The following is a 20,459-nucleotide window of genomic DNA, read 5'->3' on the forward strand; positions in this document are numbered from 1 at the left end:
ATATCATTGAAACAGTGTGCTCCAGTATTTCGTTTTGGTTGGTCTATGTGAAGTGGCCCAGAGATTCTTATTTACCTGGTTAAATGATAGTTTAGCAATATCTTTTACCTTAGAACAGTGACCTCAAGACTTGGAACTGTCAAATCTGCGGTTGCTATGATTGAATTGACCCCATTGCATGTAGCTAACCAAAGCGGTACACACACTCCGGGAATTATGGGAGTTAGTAGAAAGTAGCAAGAAGGACTGGCTTTACTTGCGCCTGTGGTGAGAGCCTGGTTCACTGTCTACTTTATCATAGGTCAGTGCATGAAAGCAGCAGAAAACCAACCAGCAGCATTCAGGATCAATGCAGCGGGAATCGGGAAAGGGCGAGGGGCTTAAATGACATAACCAATTGATAGGGAACTCTTCCCTGAGTCTGACAAGCCATCACTCATGTCAATGTGAGTTTAGGATCAATAGATGTATACTGAACAAAAATATAAAGGCAACACTTTTGTTTTTGCTCCCATTTTTCATGAGTTGAAATAAAAGATCTAAGACTTTTTCTATGCACACAAAAGGCTTATTTCTCTCAAATTTTGTTCACAAATTTGTTTAAATCCGTGTTAGTGAGCACTTCTCCTTTGCCAAGATAATCCATCCACCTGACAGGTGTGGCATCAAGATGCTGATTAAACAGCATGATTATTGCACAGGTGTGCCTTGGCTCATGTTGCAGCATGATAATGCACGGCCCCATGTTGCAAGGATCTGTACACAATTCCTGGAAGCTGAAAACATCCCAGTTCTTCATGGCCTGCATACTCACCAGACATGTCACCCACTGAGCATGTTTGGGACGCTCTGGATCAGCTGTACGACAGCGTGTTCCACTTCCTGCCGATATCCAGTAACTTCACACAGCCATTGAAGAGGAGTGGACCAACTCTCCACAGGCCACAATAAACAACCTGATCAACTCTATGTGAAGGAGATGTGTCGCACTGCATGAAGCAAATGGTGGTCACACCAGATACTGACTGGTTTTCCAAAAATGCATATCTGTAGCCCTAGTCATGTGAGATCCATAGTTCAGTGCCTAATAAATGTCTTTTTTCAGGATAAAACTGCACATTTTAGAGCGGCCTTTTATTGTGACCAGTCCAAGGCACACCTGTGCAATAATCATGCTGTTTAATCAGCATCTTGATATGCCACACCTGTCAGGTGGATGGATTATCTTGGCAAAGGAGGAGTGCTCACTAACACGGATTTAAACAAATTTGTGAAGAAATAAGCCTTTTGTGTGCATAGAAAAAGTCTTAGATCTTTTATTTCAACTCATGAAAAATGGGAGCAAAAACAAAAGTGTTGCGTTTATATTTTTGTTCAGTATAGATGATGAAAACCAGCACAACATTTTGGGAAATATCTGGGACGGACAGACAGACCAACCTGTTCTAGCTGCTAGTTGCAGCTAACAATCTGTAACTTTTTAAACCTCAGGGGCTAAGGTGAGGCTGGACAACCGCCAGTAGGGGACCCATCTTTGGAGCCCTTAGGCTTTTGGTAGAGAAGATTGATGCCCATTAGCACAGCTGGAGCCTCGTGTTGGTCAGAGTGGCAGCTAGACCAGTGGTTCTCAACGTGGGATCCGGGGACCACCAGGGGTCCTTGAGGGCATCCCAGGGGGTCCCCAGCAAATTGATGAATCGTTAAACTTCATTATTTCATTTACAAGAACAATTAGAGAATGTAGGAGACTGACTATTTTGATCATAGTTTCTCTGTTATCTCTCTCCCTACAATACAGACAGTCATGGAGTTCTGGACAAAATCATATCTCACAATAAAAATATTCTCAGATTTGGGTCCGAGGGACAAAATCGCATCAAATGGGGGTCCGTGGCCCTAATGTGGACTAAATTAGGGGTCCTTGATATGAAAAAGGTTGAGAACCACTGAGCTAGACCATAGAGCACAGTGTCACGTGAGAAAGTTTTGTGTGTGTGTGAGTATTCTTGGGTTTCCAGTTTGAGTTTTAGACCTTCAGAATGAGGACATTTTTTGGCAGACCTCACTTCTCCAAATGGTTAGTTCTTGATCAGGATTTAGTATAAAAGAATTAAGGTTAGAATTAGGATTATGTTTAGGTAAGGGTTAAAGTTAGTTTAGTGTTTGGATTTGAGTTAGGGGTTAAGGCTAGGATTATGTTCAGGTTAGGATAAGGGTTAAAATTAGTAGGATTAGGGTTAGGGTTAAGATAAGAAATTGGGCCTCAAGGTCCTCAAAAGGATAGAAGAACAAGGGTGTGTGTGTGTGCGTCTGTGAGGTTGTGTGTGTATATACTCTTCTGTGTACAAGTATCCACCCATATCTGTGTGTGTGAGTGTGTGTGTGAGTGTGTGTGTGTGTGCCCAGGGCGGAGCAGGAAATCCCAAAGGTTCCATCAACCTGAGTCATCAGCAGATCACAGTGTCGGCTCCCACAGGGGTTGGAGATGGAGGAGAGAGAAGGGGGCGGGAGGGCACTGAATATGGTCTTTAAAATGAGGAACCTTTTTACTCTAAGTGTCTGTTCGTTTCAGAAGTCATGGTGAAATACTTATCCAGATGGCGATGGAGTGATTTAAAAACTCTACAAGCAGAAAATATGATCTGCTGTGTTATTTGTGCATGATGCAATGAGAGCAACATTCCAGTCAACATGAAAAAAAAAAATGACTCATGCTCTTCTCATTTCCTTGTGCTCTCATTTAATTTCCCTAATCCTTCCCTGTGTATCTCTCTACCCACCTGCAATTTTATATTCAATTTTTTTTTACATTCAGTTTCATTCATCTCCCCCCACCCAGCCAAGGTTATTATCGTTAACGAAAACTAACAAAATAACGAAAACTAGGTGTGAAAAAACATTTTCGTTAACTGAAATAAAAATAAAAACGAGGCTTCTCAAAAAACACAATGACTAACTGAAACTGTATTGTGTGTTTAAAAAACTAACTAAAATAAACTAAAAATGTCTTTCGTTTTCATCTTTGTCAATTTATTTCATACATAAGCCTAGTATTTTGAATTTTTGAATCTTGCTCCTGACAAATACCCCATATTACAAAAAAAGACTAAAACTAACACTGAAACTAATAAAAACGAAACTAAAACTAAGCATTTTCAAAAAATAAAAACTAAACTAAACTAGCAAACCCGCTTTAAAAACAAATTAAAACTAAACTGAAATTGAAAACAAAAAGTCAAAATGAAATAAAAATAAAAACTAATGAAAAATGCAAAACTATAATAACCTTGCCCCCAGCCCATTTTATAGTTTGCCCTCTTTGATTTTATCTTTCCCTCTCTGTGTGTGTCTCTCTCTCTCTCTCTCTCTCTCATCCCCAGGGCAGTGTTGGGACCCCTGTTGGACCTTTCTCCTCCAGTCCACACTCTGATGCTGGTGGTGGACTCTCTGGACTCAGGCTATGGGGCAGGGGATGGAGGTCCTGGGGCTGGAGCAGCTCCAGGGAAGAGCAGCTCCATCGCAGAACTCCTGGCCAACCATCAGCACCTGCTGCCCAGCTGGCTGCTGCTGGTTTGCTCAGTCCGCCGCCACAACAAAGCTGTGTGCAAGATGTTCTCAGGTATGAAGAAAAATACCTCATCCTGTAATATGAAGGATAATTCTGGTTATTTTCAACCTTGGCCTTATTTTCCTAGTTTCAGCAATCATGACGAGTAATTGTGTTGAAAATTTCATCACGTACTTACTTTACTGTAGACAGTGGTGGAAAGTAACTAAGTACATTTACTCAAGTACTGAAGTACAATTTTGCGATACTTGTACTTTGCTTGAGTATTTCCATTTGATGTTACTTTATACTTCCACTCCACTACATTTCAGAGGGAAATATTGTACTTTCTACTCCACTACATTTATCTGACAGCTTTAGTTACTTTTCAGATGGAGATTTGACACAATGGATAATATAACAAGCTTTTAAAATACAACACATTGTTAAAGATGAAACCAGTGGTTTCCAACCTTTTTGGCTTTTGACGTCTTACAAAAAGCAGTGTGTAGTCGGGTCACATTTCAGATGTCTATGAGTTGTTAACAGCTCCACCAAATAGTGTTTTTTCCCTCTAAACCTCACATGGTTTCATTTCAATAAATGTTCAAATGATCCAATATTTCAGCAAAAATCAAAGATTAGAGAAAAAGTCCAAAAACTGAAAACAGATTTGTGTATCAGAACTTTGTTTTTTCTTCTTTCCTCTCCCATTAATCATCTCACGACCCCTCAGATTTATCCGGTGACCCTTTGGAGGGGCCCGACCCCTAGGTTGGGAACCACTGGACTAAACTAGCTAACTGTATATAAAGTAGTTCAAACTAGCTCCGCCTCCAGCAGCTACAACAGTAACATGCTGCTTACACACTGATGCTTCAGTATTAATAATCTAATGATGTCATATATAATAAAATATCAGTCAGAGGGACCAAACCACTACTTTTACTTTAATACTTTAACTACATTTTGCTGCTAATACTTATGTACTTTTACTTAAGTAGGATTTTTCATGCAGGACTTTTTCTTGTAATGGAGTATTTTTACATTGCTGTATTGGTACTTTTACTTAAGTAAAGAATCAGAGTACTTCTTCCACCACTGGCTGTAGAGCTTTCATACAGGTCGCAGGAGTGCTGCTGTCATATACACACATACACAGGGCCAATGGTAATCTATAAGCAGTTGAATCCAAAAAAACATTAAAACACGTCCTTTCAACACAGTAATACTCATACTGTGATTAGATAACTGCGATTAAACAATTATCATGACATCAGTTATATCAGTTATCAGTTATAATAATCCATTTGCTACTTTTTTAGCATTGCTCACACACTTCCTTGTTTACATTGCTGGCTGCCAGTCTTCCGACCGCGTTCACGTCATGAGTGAAGAAGTGGAAGAACGGGATTTTGTTACTTTAGTTTGAAAGCATTCTTTACGTGTTTTACTTGCCCGTAACGAACTACAGCAGATAATTCTCACCTTTTGTGAGTTGTTGATTGCATTAGTTTGAATATAACTGATAATTGTGATTTTTCATACCTTGGACCGCCAACATCGGTGGATTTGCTGCGATGTTTTTTACTGCTTGTGTTGACACACTTACACAATTTATGATGCCGTGTGGGAGATATCACATTCCCACATATCCTACTTGTAATTACTACTAGGAGGTTGATGTGACGTTTTTTCACAGCTGGCAGTTCATATTTATAGAACATTTACCAAACGCAGCATCAACAGTCTACTCCGGTCTACCATGTTCCGCGGGACCAGGGAACGGGTACCGCGCTCCCTCCCTCTCCTTTTTAGCTCTTTTAGCCTCTTCTGTTAAAAGCTTCTTGTTTTGTTTTGTTGCAGAGGGTCCAACAGTTAGAGTCCTGTCTTCCATGTTACCACTATCTGCCATATTGATTAGCTTCACGCTGTTAATCTAAGCAACTGGCCTGCATTCAAACTGTGTCTGTTGTCTTCCTGGTTTGGTTGAGGTGCCTCCCCTTTCTGCCGTAAGTAAGTACGGCACTTTTCGCGCCAGTTCGTACCCGTGGGATACAGAGAATGAACACACTGAAAGCAACACATAGACTAAACCAATTTTCTACGTAATGGTCTCATTTTGACAAACTTTTATGGTATCAAAATTAATTGGATGATGATATAATCAGATACAAATTCTACACATAGGGGCTTTAACAATGCTCCCTAGCTGTGCAATATATGAGTGAATTCTGTAATTCCACCACAGAGCTTCATTGGTCGAGTACTCATGTCAACATCAAAGTGGCAAGTGCTACTAGTGACTAGAACCCTTTCACGTGTAGCTGCAGGGATACATGCTATTCTGTTTAATGAATGGAAAAAAGGCCCAGTGCCATTACGCATATTTCCTTTCTTGAATTAGTTTAAAAATGTCTAATGATACTAGTTGCATATGGGGAGCATTATTTCCTGTGGTCTGACAGTAATGGAGAGGAACACTTGAAGTGTTGCTAATAAGGGATTGTACAGCATTATAATAAAATCTAATGAATATAGTCAAAACATTACACACATAGTATCCCAACTGTAGTTTATAATCTCGCAGTGCAGTTGTACCACATTCTTAATGTATTACAAAGCATGTCAAAAGCTTTAAAAAACATGTATTTTTCAAATGTGATTCTAAAGACACCTAGACACTTGCAAAATGCACTCATGATGTCTCACAGCATGCTCAAAATAAATTCTTAGATAAAGTACTTTTTCTTAATGCAAAGGCAAGAAGATCTGAAGACTTCTCTGGTTTGTAAACATCATGCATTGAAAGTGTTAATCCAGTTATTAATCAGCCACTAGTAAAAACAAAAATTATAAGATTCAATTTCATATGTTCATCAGCTGACTCAAAAGCACCCCTCTTGTTGATCACTGCCCACATAAAACTAAATTAACTTCAAAAGCTTGAAAATCCCACATTCTCATTATCAGTGTGGGTGACATCTGAACACTTCCATTGTGCAGAGAAATGTATTTGCATGTTCCACCACACAACACATTTCTCCTGATACTGTGTCCATAAATTTTCCCGAGTTATTTACAGTGTCAACTGCAGTTGGGAATTGCATGTCAGCATGACACTATACTGAATACATAAGCTATGATATAGGGTCTATGCAAATATATAAAACTATATAGGGGTTAAATAAACTGTACATTATCATGATTTCTCCCTCACCTCTCTTCCCCTCCTTTTCTCTGTTGGTAGGTTTTCGTAAGCTGTGTCTGGATGACCTGCGGAAGCCTCTACCAGTCCGCGATGTGCAGCAGTACATCCTCCGCCGGCTGGACCAGGACGGGGCACTTCGTCGTCAGCTCACCCCTGAGACGGCTGACATGCTGAACCTGCTGCATATCAAGAGTGGTGGCTGCTTTATTTTCCTTGAGCGTGTGCTGGATGGTGTGGCAGCCGCCCTGGTGGGCCTACGGGAGATCCGAGACATCCCCGGGACGCTTAATGGCCTCTACCTATGGCTGTGCCAGAGACTCTTCCCCCGGGGGCTCTTTGTCCATGTCAGGCCTCTCCTCAACACCCTCTTGGCCACCCCAAAGCCCCTCACACCCCAGCAGCTGTTCACAGCAGTGTGGACCCAGGACACCTCCCTGAGCTTCCAGGACTTCCAGAGCAAGCTCCAGACCCTCTCCCCTCTCCTCATTGATGGCCCCGGGGGCAGCAAGCTACTTTTTCATGCGAGCTTTGCTGAGTGGCTGATGGATGTCAAGTACTGTACGCAGAAGTACCTTTGTAGCATAGCAGAGGGTCACAGCATGCTCGCCATGGCTCTAACACTGCAGGGCCCCCACCTGGACACAGAGAAAACCTGCCAGCTAGGCACCCATCTGGTCTGCACTGGTCTGCACAAGGACAACCCTTCATTATTGGCATTGTGGATGCTCTGGGCAGGTGTACCCACTCTCACACCTATCTTTAGCCCTGGGGTGCCCAGGCGTGTTCCTGGTGTCCAACCTCCGCCCTTAACTCAGCCTCCTGTTCTGGTCAGTCAGGAAGTCCTTCAACTCTTAATAAGGAGTGGGCTGTTTCCTCCAACTTGCTCCCCAGATGTAGGCCCGAGTGTGGGAGTGCATTGTATAGGTGAAGGGGGCACCATTGTACAACGGGCGTTAGAAAGGCAGGAGTCTGTAAAGATGCTGCTGGACAGTGGGGTGTGTGTAAATCGAATTGACTCTACAGATGGACGGACCTTGCTAGCCAGTGCAGCCCATGTTGGCTCCACAGATGTAGCCAACCTTCTCCTGACTCGAGGAGCTGATCCACTGATTAGTGACCATCAGGGTCAGACCCCACTGACCTTGGCTTCCAGGCAGGGTTATGTCAAGGTGCTGTCGGTGCTCCTGGACTGGGCTAAGAGCCAGGAACCAGAAATGGCAGTGAGAATGGTGGAGCACGTAGACAGTGAAGGCTGGACGGCATTGCGCTCTGCAGCGTGGGGAGGGCACAGCGAGGCAGTGCGTCTTCTGCTGGATGCAGGGGCAGATGTGGATGGATGTGATGGTGATGGACGGACTGCTCTTCGAGCTGCAGCCTGGGGGGGGCATGATGAGATCCTCCTGACCCTACTGGACTATGGGGCAAAAGTAGACAAGGCTGACCGTGAGGGACGCACACCGCTTATTGCTGCTGCCTACATGGGACATCGTGAGGCTGTGGAAATCTTGCTGGACCACAATGCAGAGGTTGATCTAGCTGACGGAGATGGGCGCACTGCTTTGTCAGTGGCCACCCTCTGTGTACCTACAGTGGCAGGGGTCAAAGGTTATGGTGAGGTAGTCAGTCTGTTACTGGAGCGCGGAGCAGATCCAGGACACCGGGACCGTGACGGGATGACACCACTGCTTCTTGCAGCCTATGAGGGCCACGAGGACATAGTTGAGCTACTGTTAGAAGCTGGTGCTGATGTAGATGAGACTGCTGGCCCTGATGCCAATGTCCCTGCCGCAGCCGCTGTTACTCCACTGCTGGCTGCTGCAGCTATGGGTCACATCAGGACAGTGGGGCGCATGCTCTTCTGGGGAGCAGCTGTGGATGCCATTGATAGTGAAGGGAGGACAGCACTCAGCCTGGCAGCAGCAAGAGGCAGTGTGGAGGTTGTCCGTGCCCTGCTGGACCGAGGCCTGGATGAGAACCACAAGGACGACCTAGGCTGGACACCACTGCATGCTGCTGCCTGTGAGGGTCATCGGGCTGTGTGTGCTGCCTTGACGGTGCAGAGTAGCATGGCAAGGGTAGGAGAGATGGACATTGAAGGCCGCACTCCCCTTATATTGGCTGCCCAGGAAGGTCACTGCAGCACAGCCAGGCTCTTGTTGGACAGACGTTCTCCCATTGACCACAGGGCCTATGACGGACATTCTGCCCTAAGTGCTGCCCTCCTGGAGGGCCATGCTGAGGTGGCAGAGCTGCTTATGAGGCGAGGGACAGACACTGATGTCCGGGACGCAGAGGGACGGCCTCTGCTCTACCTCCTGGTACTGGAGGGTCGCCTAAAAATGGCTGCTCTCCTCATGGAGAAAGGAGGGGTGCCCCTGGAGTCCCGGGACTCTGAGGGGCGTACAGCACTTCATGTGGCCTCCTGGCAGGGAAATATGGGGATGGTGGGGCTACTTATAAGGAATGGAGCCGACCCCAATGCACAGGATACAGAAGGGAGGCCACCATTGCATTCAGTTGCATGGAGAGGACATGTTGAAGTGGGGCGGCTTCTCCTAGAGGCGAAGGGTATCAATGTAGACCTAGCCTGCCGCCAACAAAGGGCAACAGCTTTGAGCATTGCTGCCCAGGAGGGACACATTAGCATCGTCGCTATCCTTCTGGAGAGAGGTGCAAACCCTGACCACATGGACAAGTATGGCCGTAGCCCAGTCAAAGTAGCTGGGAAATCTGGGCATTTTACCATTGTCAGGCTCTTAGAGAGCTATGGAGCAAAGCCATACCCAGGCCTGCTGCCCCCCTCTAATCCTCTTTCACCCGCAAGGTCCACCATGAAGAGCCCCTCCTCAGCCAGCTCGGGGAGTAATGGAGGTGAAGTTGGCACCAGAGTGCCAACTCTGTCTGGAGGAGCAGCTGCCACCTCCACCTCTTCGGCATCCTCCCCTGGCTCCACTGCTGAGCGATTCCACTCCATCCAGAGCTCTCAGACCTCATCTACTTGCCACTCTTTGGCCACTGTGCAGACAGTGCCAGCTGACAGCCTGAGCTTCACCCAGCAGATCCAACAGCACTCACTGCCCCGCAGTCGTAGCCGTCCCTCCACTCTTCCCCCACCAGGGAGCTCAGCCATGGGCAGCCTCCGTGGGAGCAGCCAGAGGCAGCACAAGGGCAGCCCTCCCCCCACCATTTGCACAATTACTGCCATGGTGCACAACTGCGAACTGCCTCAGAAAGGCTTATCCTCTGACTTTGACTATCCCAACAAACTAAAGACCCAAAACTCAAACCTTATCAAAGCAGACAGAGCTCAGTACGGAGGGGGTAAATGGCACTCTGTCATGGCTTCCCTTGGGGTAACACCAGGGCAAGATTGCCTCTTGAGAGCTGCTAAAAACAGAGAGAGCCCACCTCTAGGCTACCCCTATCAGCTGCAAAGCCCACCTCAAGGGGAGGCTTGGGATTCTGGACCCCAGAAGAACATTCTGTCACCTCCTTGCTACAGTTTTATCCCAGTCCTGCCTTCTAGTGCCTTGCAAGAGGATCCCATGATTGCTATGACAACCACAGACCCCCAGCTCAATCTGAAACAGGCCATCAAGCTGCAGTTTGAGGGCCCTACCAGTGCAGCCTTGTACAAGAGAGAAACACCCCTGTGACTGGTGCTAATGTAAGTGACTGAATTTACAGTAGCTATCACTGTCACTGTTAGTTTGTGGGTATTTAGAGATGTCCAAAGATCATTTGTCTCCTGAAAAACAAAAAAAAATATTATTCTCAAAGCAATTGTCAGGTATTTTAACATAATTATTGACATCATTATTGCATTGTATAGATCCCTTCAGTATTAAAATATAGCCTATCAGTGTTACTTCTGTGAAGAGGCTTTACACAACTGGCATTAAACCATGGCAGCTGGATCTCTAGAGGGCTACATGCCAAGAGCCATAAACAAGCAATTGTCTTTGGAGGTGTACATTTAGAGGAACTTCTGGAATTTTAATAACAGCATTCTTTGTTTTAGGTGGAGGTGGACATTTTTGCAGTTCAAGGGGCAGTTTAGAATGTGGATAGTGGCTTTCTGGGGTCAGATGAAAGAGTAAGGGATCTCTCCACCATGTGCCCCCCCCACTCACCCCTCACCCTGCCTTTCCCCCTTCTGAGGATCTGAAGAAGAAGGAGCTGAAAGACATCAAAGCTGTTTACATTCCGGCCTTTCCATTGTCTCTGTGTGTGTGTGTGTGTGTGTGTGTGTGTGTGTGTGTGTGTGTGTGTGTGTGTGTTTGGCAGCTATTGTTGGACACATACTCACCTGTCCATTTGCACACACAGAAACATGTGCACTCTACCTCTATCTCTGTTTCTGACAGAGATAGAGGTAGATTCCATTGTTCCAATATTGACATCCACTGTTGGGATATAACCTGCAACATCACACCCACAAAAACAATGGAATTTTCAGCATTTCCAACGCATGTTATTAGCAACACATATTGATGATATTAACATGTCATGCTGAGACAAATGTGTGTTGTCTTAGACATATACAGTAGATTTGTTGTAAATGACCCCCCACCCCCACCACCTTCTCCTACTGACCTCAGAACAGTGGCTAGCCAGACAGCATGACAGCTGGCCTTAGATACTCCCTTGTTCCTCGTCACGGAGCCATTACTGTGTCAAAACTGTTTGTGGTCTTTGTCTCTAGTTTGAGGCTACAGCTCACAGCAGGAGTTTGGTCCTGCACCAATAATCAATTAACTTCATCAGAAGTGTAGAAAAAAGCTTTTTGTGCCGTGGAACTGTCATAAAGCGGTCTGCCAAAAGGGCTCTCGCAAGCAGACAAAGTTACACTCATTCATTTGAACTGGAGACTTAAAAATATAACTAATTTTCAACCTGGACCCTATTTTCCCATCATTCCCATCATACTGACTGATTCTGCCCAGAGTCAATATGTTGAACATATGTTGAATATGTTTCCCTATAGGACTGTATTGGAGCGCCACACCCACTGGCAAGAAAGATGCAAGTAGCTGTATGGTGAAGAAATCTGACGATCTGTCTGTATGATGGAAAATTAGGGTCCTTGTTGAAAATGGCTTGTGCTATGCTTTAAATTGTTTTCATACCAGCTCTTTTTGAATTTGTATATATTTTTTTTTCTTTTTGGAAGCAGTAAACAGCCTTGTTTGGAGGGCTTTATTTTAGCGGCCTTGGTCTTCATCAAAGCCTTTTGATATTTAACAGTAAACAGTGTCAGCATGAACCTATGGGGGCTGCTATCCAACCAAAAAGTCTGCAGAAAACCAAGCCTGCCAAAGCCTGACCCAGAGTCAGCCACCATGTCTTCAGTGCTGGGTTTTTGACAGAAACTGTAAAAGACAGCCAGGCTTAATGCACCAGCTCTGCTCACTCAGTTTGATTGTACTGGACAGGGAGGATAATGACTGTTTGACCATAAATACCGGAGATTGATGTGAGAGTGCTGCTTCAAAACTCATGTTCCCTAGTGTTTACCGTTACGTTACCATTTTTCATGTGGTTAATATTTAATTACATTCTTTTATTAAAATGGCAAGCTGTGCCATAATCAATGTCTAACTCAGAGGTGTCATGACTGCTGATTTGTGAATGTTAGGTAGTTAGAAAATACGCAAACTAGCGCACTAGCTTGTGTATTTTCTGCTGCTTGCACCTGTGGAAAAAGTATATGTCATAGATAGTTACTGGTATGTTTGCCTCGTGCAGGGAGAAATAAAAGCTACTCAGTGATCACAGCCACCTGGGATTAAGACATTACGTCTAAAGTAATATTTTTACATATGCCATTTGCTTTTCTAGTTTTCATCCACAAATGATTTCCTCAATAAAAGCACCCATAAACTACTCAAAAAGAATCTAACATTATGAAGTTTTTATTGATCCTTTATAATTGGTACTGATGCAAAACATTTGTATATACGTATATATTTATTTATCTAATAGCCAGCCCTAGTGGGGTTCATCTTCTGGTCCAGAGAGAGAAATCTTCATGCCTCTTACCTGGAAAAATGGAAGCTTAGTCAATCATTATTGTCCCATAGGGAAATGGTTTTGCAGGCGGGTTTAAAACAAAACAGAAAGCAACATGCAGTATGAAACACAGACACATAAAATACAACACTGTCATCCTAACAATTTTTCCTAGCAATTTAAATGTGTGAGTTCAGCAGCTGGATAGCAGATGGAATAGAGTTCTTTTTTTCTATTTCACTTAAAGCGAGGTACTCTAAAACGACGGCCCAATGGGAGAAGCTCAACCTGGGAGTGAAGTGGGGGATCTGGACAACGGAGGACTGAGTTTGCCTTCCATTTCCTGCTTTTTTTTTAGAGGTCTGATGGCTGGACTTGATCTTGAATTTTGTTTTCAAGTATACTATGGCTTACGAAAAGAAGTGTCCTTCATGGTGTTTTGCAAATTAATGTAGTTCAGTTAAAAGTTTAATTGAATTATTCTTCAAATTCATTCAATTTAATGAAGTCCTCACAATACTGGACCCTGATTGGCTGACAACAACACCACCTCGTCCAATTCAAATGCGGTAAACTGAGTGGAGGCTTTCCAGTAGGGCTGGGCAATATGGTTGAAATCAATATCATGATAATCGTAAGGATTTTTCTCTATATCAATATATATCACGATATAGTTCATGTATGCAACATCACGTTAAATAATCAAATTAATGTTCATCTCATTGAGCCGAATGGTAATGTTAGGTGTGATGTCAAACAAAACAGAAATATTCAAATAATATTCCTACCATACCTCATTTTATCAGAGTTTTTAAGTCAAATTTGCTTGTCATCATCAATTCAGACAGCAGAAATGTGTGTCACGATATCAAAATATCTTAATATCATCACCATATGATTCCACTGAAAGACGATAAATGATAATATTGAATTATCGCCCAGCCCTACTTTCCAGGTAAAACGCCTCAAACTTGCCTGATTGGGAGCATTTAAATAATTCTTTAGTGACAGGAGCAAGTCTAGTTGTGATGTGTTTCCTGGAGTTAGTCTGAAACTGTAAAAAAAAGATGGATTTTTGAAAATGCGGCTTTAAATCTAACCACCCAAACAAAATCTAAATTAAACAATGTCTTCATTAAACATCTTTGATCACATACATTTTTAATTCCAGTAATATGGGACCTTTAATATAGGGAGAGATGGAGGGGCTGCTAAATTGCTTGGTGGTTGATGCTGTAAATAGTTTGACTAATATAGCAGCTCTGCCAAGGGAAAGGGGATCAAGTGTGGGAGATAGTGAGGGGGCGTAAAATATGAGACGGAGGAAGACAGACTGTGTGAGCTGTGTGATTTGGGTGAAGTGGAAAGTGAGTCCCATTTTCTTTTGTACTGTACAAATTATGATGACTTAAGAGAGTTACTGTTCCATGAAATCGTTCGAGAAAACCCTGAAATATTCTGGTGTTCAGACGAGCAAAAACTGGAATGGCTGTTTAATTTTGATGTGTTTGAGTTTGCTAACTTTATCTCAAAAGCCTGGAAAAGAAGGCAAGATAGATTGTTTAATTAATATTTATTTTGATTTTGCAGTAACACACAGTAAGCTTCTGTCAGTGATTTAGGAGTTCTGCCCTACTCAGTGATGGTCTGCAGATCTGAAGGTGAAAGATGCTTTCGTTTCCTTATTTTCTTTCTCTGTTGTTTGACAGTGTAAACGCTGTACTCTGGTCCTGGCTTGTTTGAATTTATGGTGTCCTGGGCATACAATTAGCATGCGCAACACAATAATAAAATTTAATTCATTCACTATACTGTACTATGGGCATAAGAATGTAGAATGACTTTGATTTGATTAAGTTCTACCAAGGGCAAGGGGGTTCAACCAGTGCCCTGTGTGAGAGAGAGATAGACATGATTCATTCCCACCATTCTGTTACAGGGCTAGCTAGACCTAACAAGTTAGCTCGTGTAGTTGTTTAAATAAATGCCTACCTCCAGCTTAGCAAGCCTGTAACCTGGAGTCTTCCCCTGCATGTTGCAAGGTGGTTTGCCTCGCCCTGTGTGTGTGTGTGTGTGTGTGTGTGCTATCCCTACCTCCTGGGGGGGTTAGCTCAACTCACCGGCATGCAGGTCTCCACTCGGTTACCAGTGACCCGCTCACTCCAGCCCGTCTGTTGGTAGTTAGTTCAGATATACAGTATATATATATATGGTGGAAGAGGTGGAGGATGTGTAGATGGCGAAGATTCAATGTTGTCTCCAGAATCCAGTAGGCCTTCAGCGCTGTCTCTCTCAGTGGTGCGTTGTTCCGACCAAACTTGCCGCCAGCCCACATTTTATCAAACTGACTTCCAGTAAGAGTATGCCCCCCCCCCTCATGTGTGACATCAGTTCAGACCCTGCCTCTTAAGCCTTCATACACCTAGACCAGTGATTCTCATCCTTTTTCATATCAAGGACCCCTAATCTAGTCCACATTAGAGCCGCGGACCCCCCATTTGACGAGATTATGTCTCTCAGACCCAAATCTGAGAATATTTTTTATTGTTAGAAATGATTTTGTCCGGAATTCCATAACTATCTCTATTGTAGGTAGAGAGAAAACAGTGAAACTATGACCAAAACAGTCATTCTCTAATTGTGTTCACTTCTTGTAAATGAAATAATGGTGAACTTTAACAATTCATCAATTTGCTGGGGACCCCCTGGAACCACCTCAAGGACCCCAGGTGGTCCCCGGACCCCACGTTGAGAACCACTGACCTAGACAACTGGAATGAATATTGTAGTGAGTATGCGGGGTTTATGGGCTTAGTCGCCCTGCTGAACTTGACTGACAATCTAATAACGAATTGAGCTCACCTGCATCTGGGGAAACTGACAGAGGACAGAGCCGGGCCCCCAGCAGCATTACATGGCAGCCACAATAAAATAATAAAATGGTGTTATCAGCACATGCTTTATTCGATCGAGTTTGGCAGAGTTTGGCATTTTTCCGCATTCAAAAACACCGACGAGTTCGCCCTCAGAAATGTTGACAGATAAATTTCACACCAATCGTATCAAGGAAATGCTACTTCTACTGAGTCTAATAAAACATTGATGACTCTAAACGTTCATAAACTATAGTCGTCAGATCATTTCTCATCATTGATGAACACCCACAAAGAAGATTATATGGTTTTTAAACAGTAGTCCATGTCTTCTAGTCCTGTCTATTGCATTTGCTTAAACTTTTAAATGATGTTACAGCAGGTGGGAGGTGGTTGGATAGCTGGGGTGGGACTCTGTTAGCTGACCACACAGTCTGTTGATCCATTGGTCCTTTTTTTTTTTTTTTTTTTTCTCTCTTTATTACTATCATCAGCATCAGATATACAAAATTATCCAAAAGCATAAATGTAACAGAACAGTAACAAAGAATAACAGACATATAAATATACAACACCAGGGGTTACAAACAAAGTTTGACACAAACAAATACAAAATGAAAATGGTGCAGTAAAAATTATATTAAGATGTTAAATTTGGAGCATATCAAGGACCCTAGTTTTGATGAGATTTCGTCTCTTAGACTCAAATCTAAGAATATTTTTATTGTTAGATATGATTTTGTGCAGAATCCCATGACTATCTGTATTGTAGGTAGAGAGATAACAGAGAAACTATGATCAAAATAGTCATTCTTCTACATTCTCTAATTGTGTTAACTTCTTAAAGGGAAATAATGGTGAAGTTTAACAGTTGATCAATTTGCTGGGGGCGCCCTGGATCTCCCTCAAGGACCCCTGGTGGTCCCCGGACCCCACGTTGAGAACCACTGGTCTAAGCTGTACCACGGGTCCACGGGTTGTTGTAGTGTGTGTCTGTTTGTAGTGATATATAGCTTTAACACTTTAACACTGAATCTCCCTGTGTGTAGTGGATAACTGGGGTTTGCATCGAGTGGGGTAGCTGGGGCCGGTGTCGTCTCCCATAGATGTCCCTGCCATTCGCTCTACTTGCTGTACATTATGAATTTCTAATAAAGCATTGTATTTTTCTACGTGGTTGTTGTGTTTTGGATATAACCTCAGACCTCTGGTGGTGGCAGCAAACACTGCTCGGCCTTACTGAATTGGCCTCAACCCTTATCATAAGGTTTATTACAGTATCATAACAATTAACTATTGCTTAATGAACACAGTGACAGCATCGTTCACCGTCAGCCTCCATTACTGTGGAGCCCCTTCTAGTATGGAGACTTTTTTTTCCTCTTGATCAGCAGTTGCAAGCAGGCATAATCAATTATTGACAAAGTGATCCCAGAACACACAAAAAACCTTATCTCTGTTGATGAGCTTTAGTTGTTGTATTGTTTCGACTACTGTAACCTGTCAAGTGTTGCTAAGTAACATTGCTTCTGATCACCAGGAGAGTTCATGTTGTTAGTTTCTTGCTCAGGAATTCAACTGAGAATATAAGCTCTGAAAAGAAGTAAATGTTATAACAAGTGTAGTGTTGGCTTCCTTTAGCTGGTTACATCAGGCAGCAGTGTATTGCAGTGTAATCAGCATTGTGCCACGGTGGCAGACAGCGAGCCAGCACTGTTTGTATACATGGGAAGAAGTCAAGCCATTCCTGGCCCTGCAGCTGGCTAGCTATGTTCCTGCCTTTATTAGCACAAGCTGGAGAGTCTGGCAGCATCTTTCAACCCCCCCGCCTCCCCTTAATCCCCTATGGCAGAAACACCACCCTACGCACTGCACATATTGTAAAAGTAAGCACACAAGAAAATGTACTTGTGTGATATTTGTGGAAAGGCACACATGCAAACATATGCATTGTTTGGAGAAATTTCCTTTCGTTCCGTTTCGCTTATACCATTTTCCCTCAAATAATGACACAGTTCACTTCCCCAAAGTGGAGCAGGAAGTATTATTTGAATGCACACCATCATTTGAGCACACAGGCCTAAAGGCAGCAGTGTAGCTGAATAAACTGCAGGGACTCCCCACCTTATAACAGTCCTCTCCCACAAGTACTGCTGGCTTCATGCTGGGTTAATTGGGCACATCATGTCAGGTAGATTTACCTTGAAACCATGTCTACCTTCCCTGCAGAAAAGGCAGAATTGAGAGGGGGAGGGCTGTACTGTCGATTGCACACTATTTATGAGTGGGAGGACTGGTGTTTGATCTGTGACTGGCTGGCTGGGTAGAGGGAGTGATGCGAATCTCTCAGCTGTGCAGGAACCTGACTCAGTGCATACAGAAGCCTTTATGTTATACATCATAAGGCTACAGGCCTGAAGGATGCTCCCTCAGTTATTTCTCAGTGTAGAAGATCATTTTGCAATCACCATAAATTGCCATTGAGCTTAAAGGTCTAATTGTAGTCAGTGTGATGCAAATCTTGTCTCTCCAGTTTTGCCATTGTTAATGTAAGTGATGGCTGACATACTATAGTGTCATGTGTAGAAAATGTTTTATGACCCTGGGACTAAGCCAAATAATTGCTACTGCATTGTAAAATGTCAAAAAACGACCTGACTGTGAATAGGAAAATTAACCAGATTATGTCTGTTCCCTGAGTTTTTGCCGATACAAGGCTCCTACAAGACAATGACAATATGTGACTCTCATGAATTACACATTCTCCATTCAATATCTCTTCCAAAATCACTACAATATCTCTATAATATTTCTATAGGGACTTAGTGTGTCTGTGGTACTCAATAGTGAGTTTATAGTAATCTTAGTGTACTTTATATTGTTGTCTCCCATGGTATCACTATAGGGCTTGTAATTTTGCTGTAATATTTGTATAGTAGCCTTCTAAACTTTATTTTAGGATTTACTATAGTTGTTTTTCATGAGGGAGAACATGAGCCTAATGAGGACAAGTTCACAATAGTCTGACACAGTTTCAGCAAACACACATTTTATTTACTGTATACTTGTAAGTCATCATGACAGCAGATTTCCCTGATAACCAATGCAATAAACATACCTATAACACAATCATCTCTATTTTTATCCTATATTCATGAAAACAAAAACAGCAACAGGTGAAACCACTTTGTCTTTCCTCCTCTAGCTCCCACCCCTAAGCCAACATCCCATTAAGATGTTAGATATCTCTCAGACATTTCCAGCTCTGCCTTCACAGTCTATGTGTACCTGCATCACCAATAGGTGACTCATGACAGCCTGGGTCCTATTGTGTCAGACTGCAGGAAGTTTCTTTAAAGATTTGGCCATGCATGGCAAAGGATTTTCCTTTGATATGCCTTGTGGATGGATTAATATGGACATTTTTTTAAATCTTAAATCTCACTGAAATACTACAAGGTGTGTTAAATCCATATAAATCCTCAATCTAAATTGTTATGTTTATTAGTAATTGAGAGAAGGTGAGCATAATTATCCTTCAGTTATAGAAATTGACTTTGCATCTCCCATCTGACATTGTGCACAGTGATAAACCAGGATCCAATAAGCCTCCCTTCTATCAGACTTGTAACGGAGAATGCAAAGTCGAAAGAGAAATCAGCCATAGTTTGAACATAAAACCGACACCCTTGCGAAGCCCTTGGGGATCCTAACCTAGAAAACCAACCTCCTGAGGGAAAAAAAAGAACACACAATACACACAGGAACTCCTTGGAATGAAAGCAAAAGATGTAGAGCTGCACATATCCACCTCTTGATGCGTCATGCCTCTGCACCACAGTTTATTCTAGGCAATGAATTACTAAGCATGAGAACATGCACCTAATCCCAAACAAGCAATGGCATCCAGTCTGCTGAATGAGACATCTGCTATAAACAGACACCAGACATATTGCACCAAAGAGAGACAGGATGAGAATTTGGACACCTGTCTGGTTTCATTCACCCATCCTGTACTTCCTGGCAGCAGTGTCCGGGTGTTGTGTACAGAATCCATATATCAGAGACGAGGATATGCTTGACAGATCGGCACAACTGGTGAAAGCACAAAGTGGAAGGCCTGGAAAGCCACTGAGCTCCTCCTGTTGTTAGTAAAGATCAGTGCCAGTGTGGAAAATTTTAGAAATTGCCTCCAAGATTCCTGAAATTATTGAGGCCAACGTGACCAGACTCAAGTCAACTTGAGCATTTAACACAGCAAACTGAAAGTGTTGGACAAGAAAATCAAGTTTGACAGCCCACTTGAAAATTAATATAATTTTACATTGTAATAAACAATATCATATCATGCATGCGTGAATTATTGAATGAATGTAAATAATATTATTCCATACACAATGGAAATGCTGAGAGTTGGGTTTCTCAGTGCTGACCTCTGCAGGCTACCAGCCCTGGGTGGTAAAAGCACACAGAACTGTACATTGCATCTATTAACTGAAAGAAAGACATTAACTCACATAACAGACATATTGCAATTTTTAGTAAAACTCACACATATTGGGCATGTTTACCAATAAGGAAGCTCAGTATTATTTGACTTCAGTCAATTCAGAAAAACTAAGTAAAATAAAATAATTATTTGAGGAGACAATTTCAATCATTGAACAATTGCATGTCATCAGAAAAAAATGACATGGATATAAATCTTACACTGTTATATTCATGTTGTTGTGGTGGTGTTAGTAGTAGAACAGCATTCTGCTCTGTCTCCTGCTGCAATCGCACTGGTAAGAATGCATCAGTGAAGAAGAGAGGT

The 20,459-nt window shown here is 42.9% G+C and overlaps 1 protein-coding gene across 2 annotated transcripts in view; it reads left to right on the forward strand.

Annotated features, from left to right (window-relative positions):
• ankrd50l (ankyrin repeat domain 50-like) overlaps nucleotides 1-12,897 on the forward strand; it is a 28,014-nt gene extending 15,117 nt beyond the window's left edge. The window contains exons 4-6 of one of the 2 annotated variants that reach the window (XM_071534382.1): nucleotides 3,381-3,619; nucleotides 6,798-10,429; nucleotides 10,780-12,897. In XM_071534382.1, the coding sequence (XP_071390483.1) occupies nucleotides 3,381-3,619; nucleotides 6,798-10,414 (3,856 nt within the window). In that variant the 3' untranslated portion in view covers nucleotides 10,415-10,429; nucleotides 10,780-12,897. The remainder of the gene's footprint in view (nucleotides 1-3,380; nucleotides 3,620-6,797; nucleotides 10,430-10,779) is intronic. The other variant, XM_071534381.1, reaches the window with a different exon arrangement.
• Nucleotides 12,898-20,459: the final 7,562 nt, after the last annotated feature.

Source organism: Centroberyx affinis, unplaced genomic scaffold, assembly GCF_046629955.1.
Source record: "Centroberyx affinis isolate AG114_WGS23_722 - 3 ecotype Tasmania unplaced genomic scaffold, CSIRO-AGI_Caff_v1 ptg002533l_1, whole genome shotgun sequence".
NCBI classification, from domain to species: domain Eukaryota; kingdom Metazoa; phylum Chordata; class Actinopteri; order Beryciformes; family Berycidae; genus Centroberyx; species Centroberyx affinis.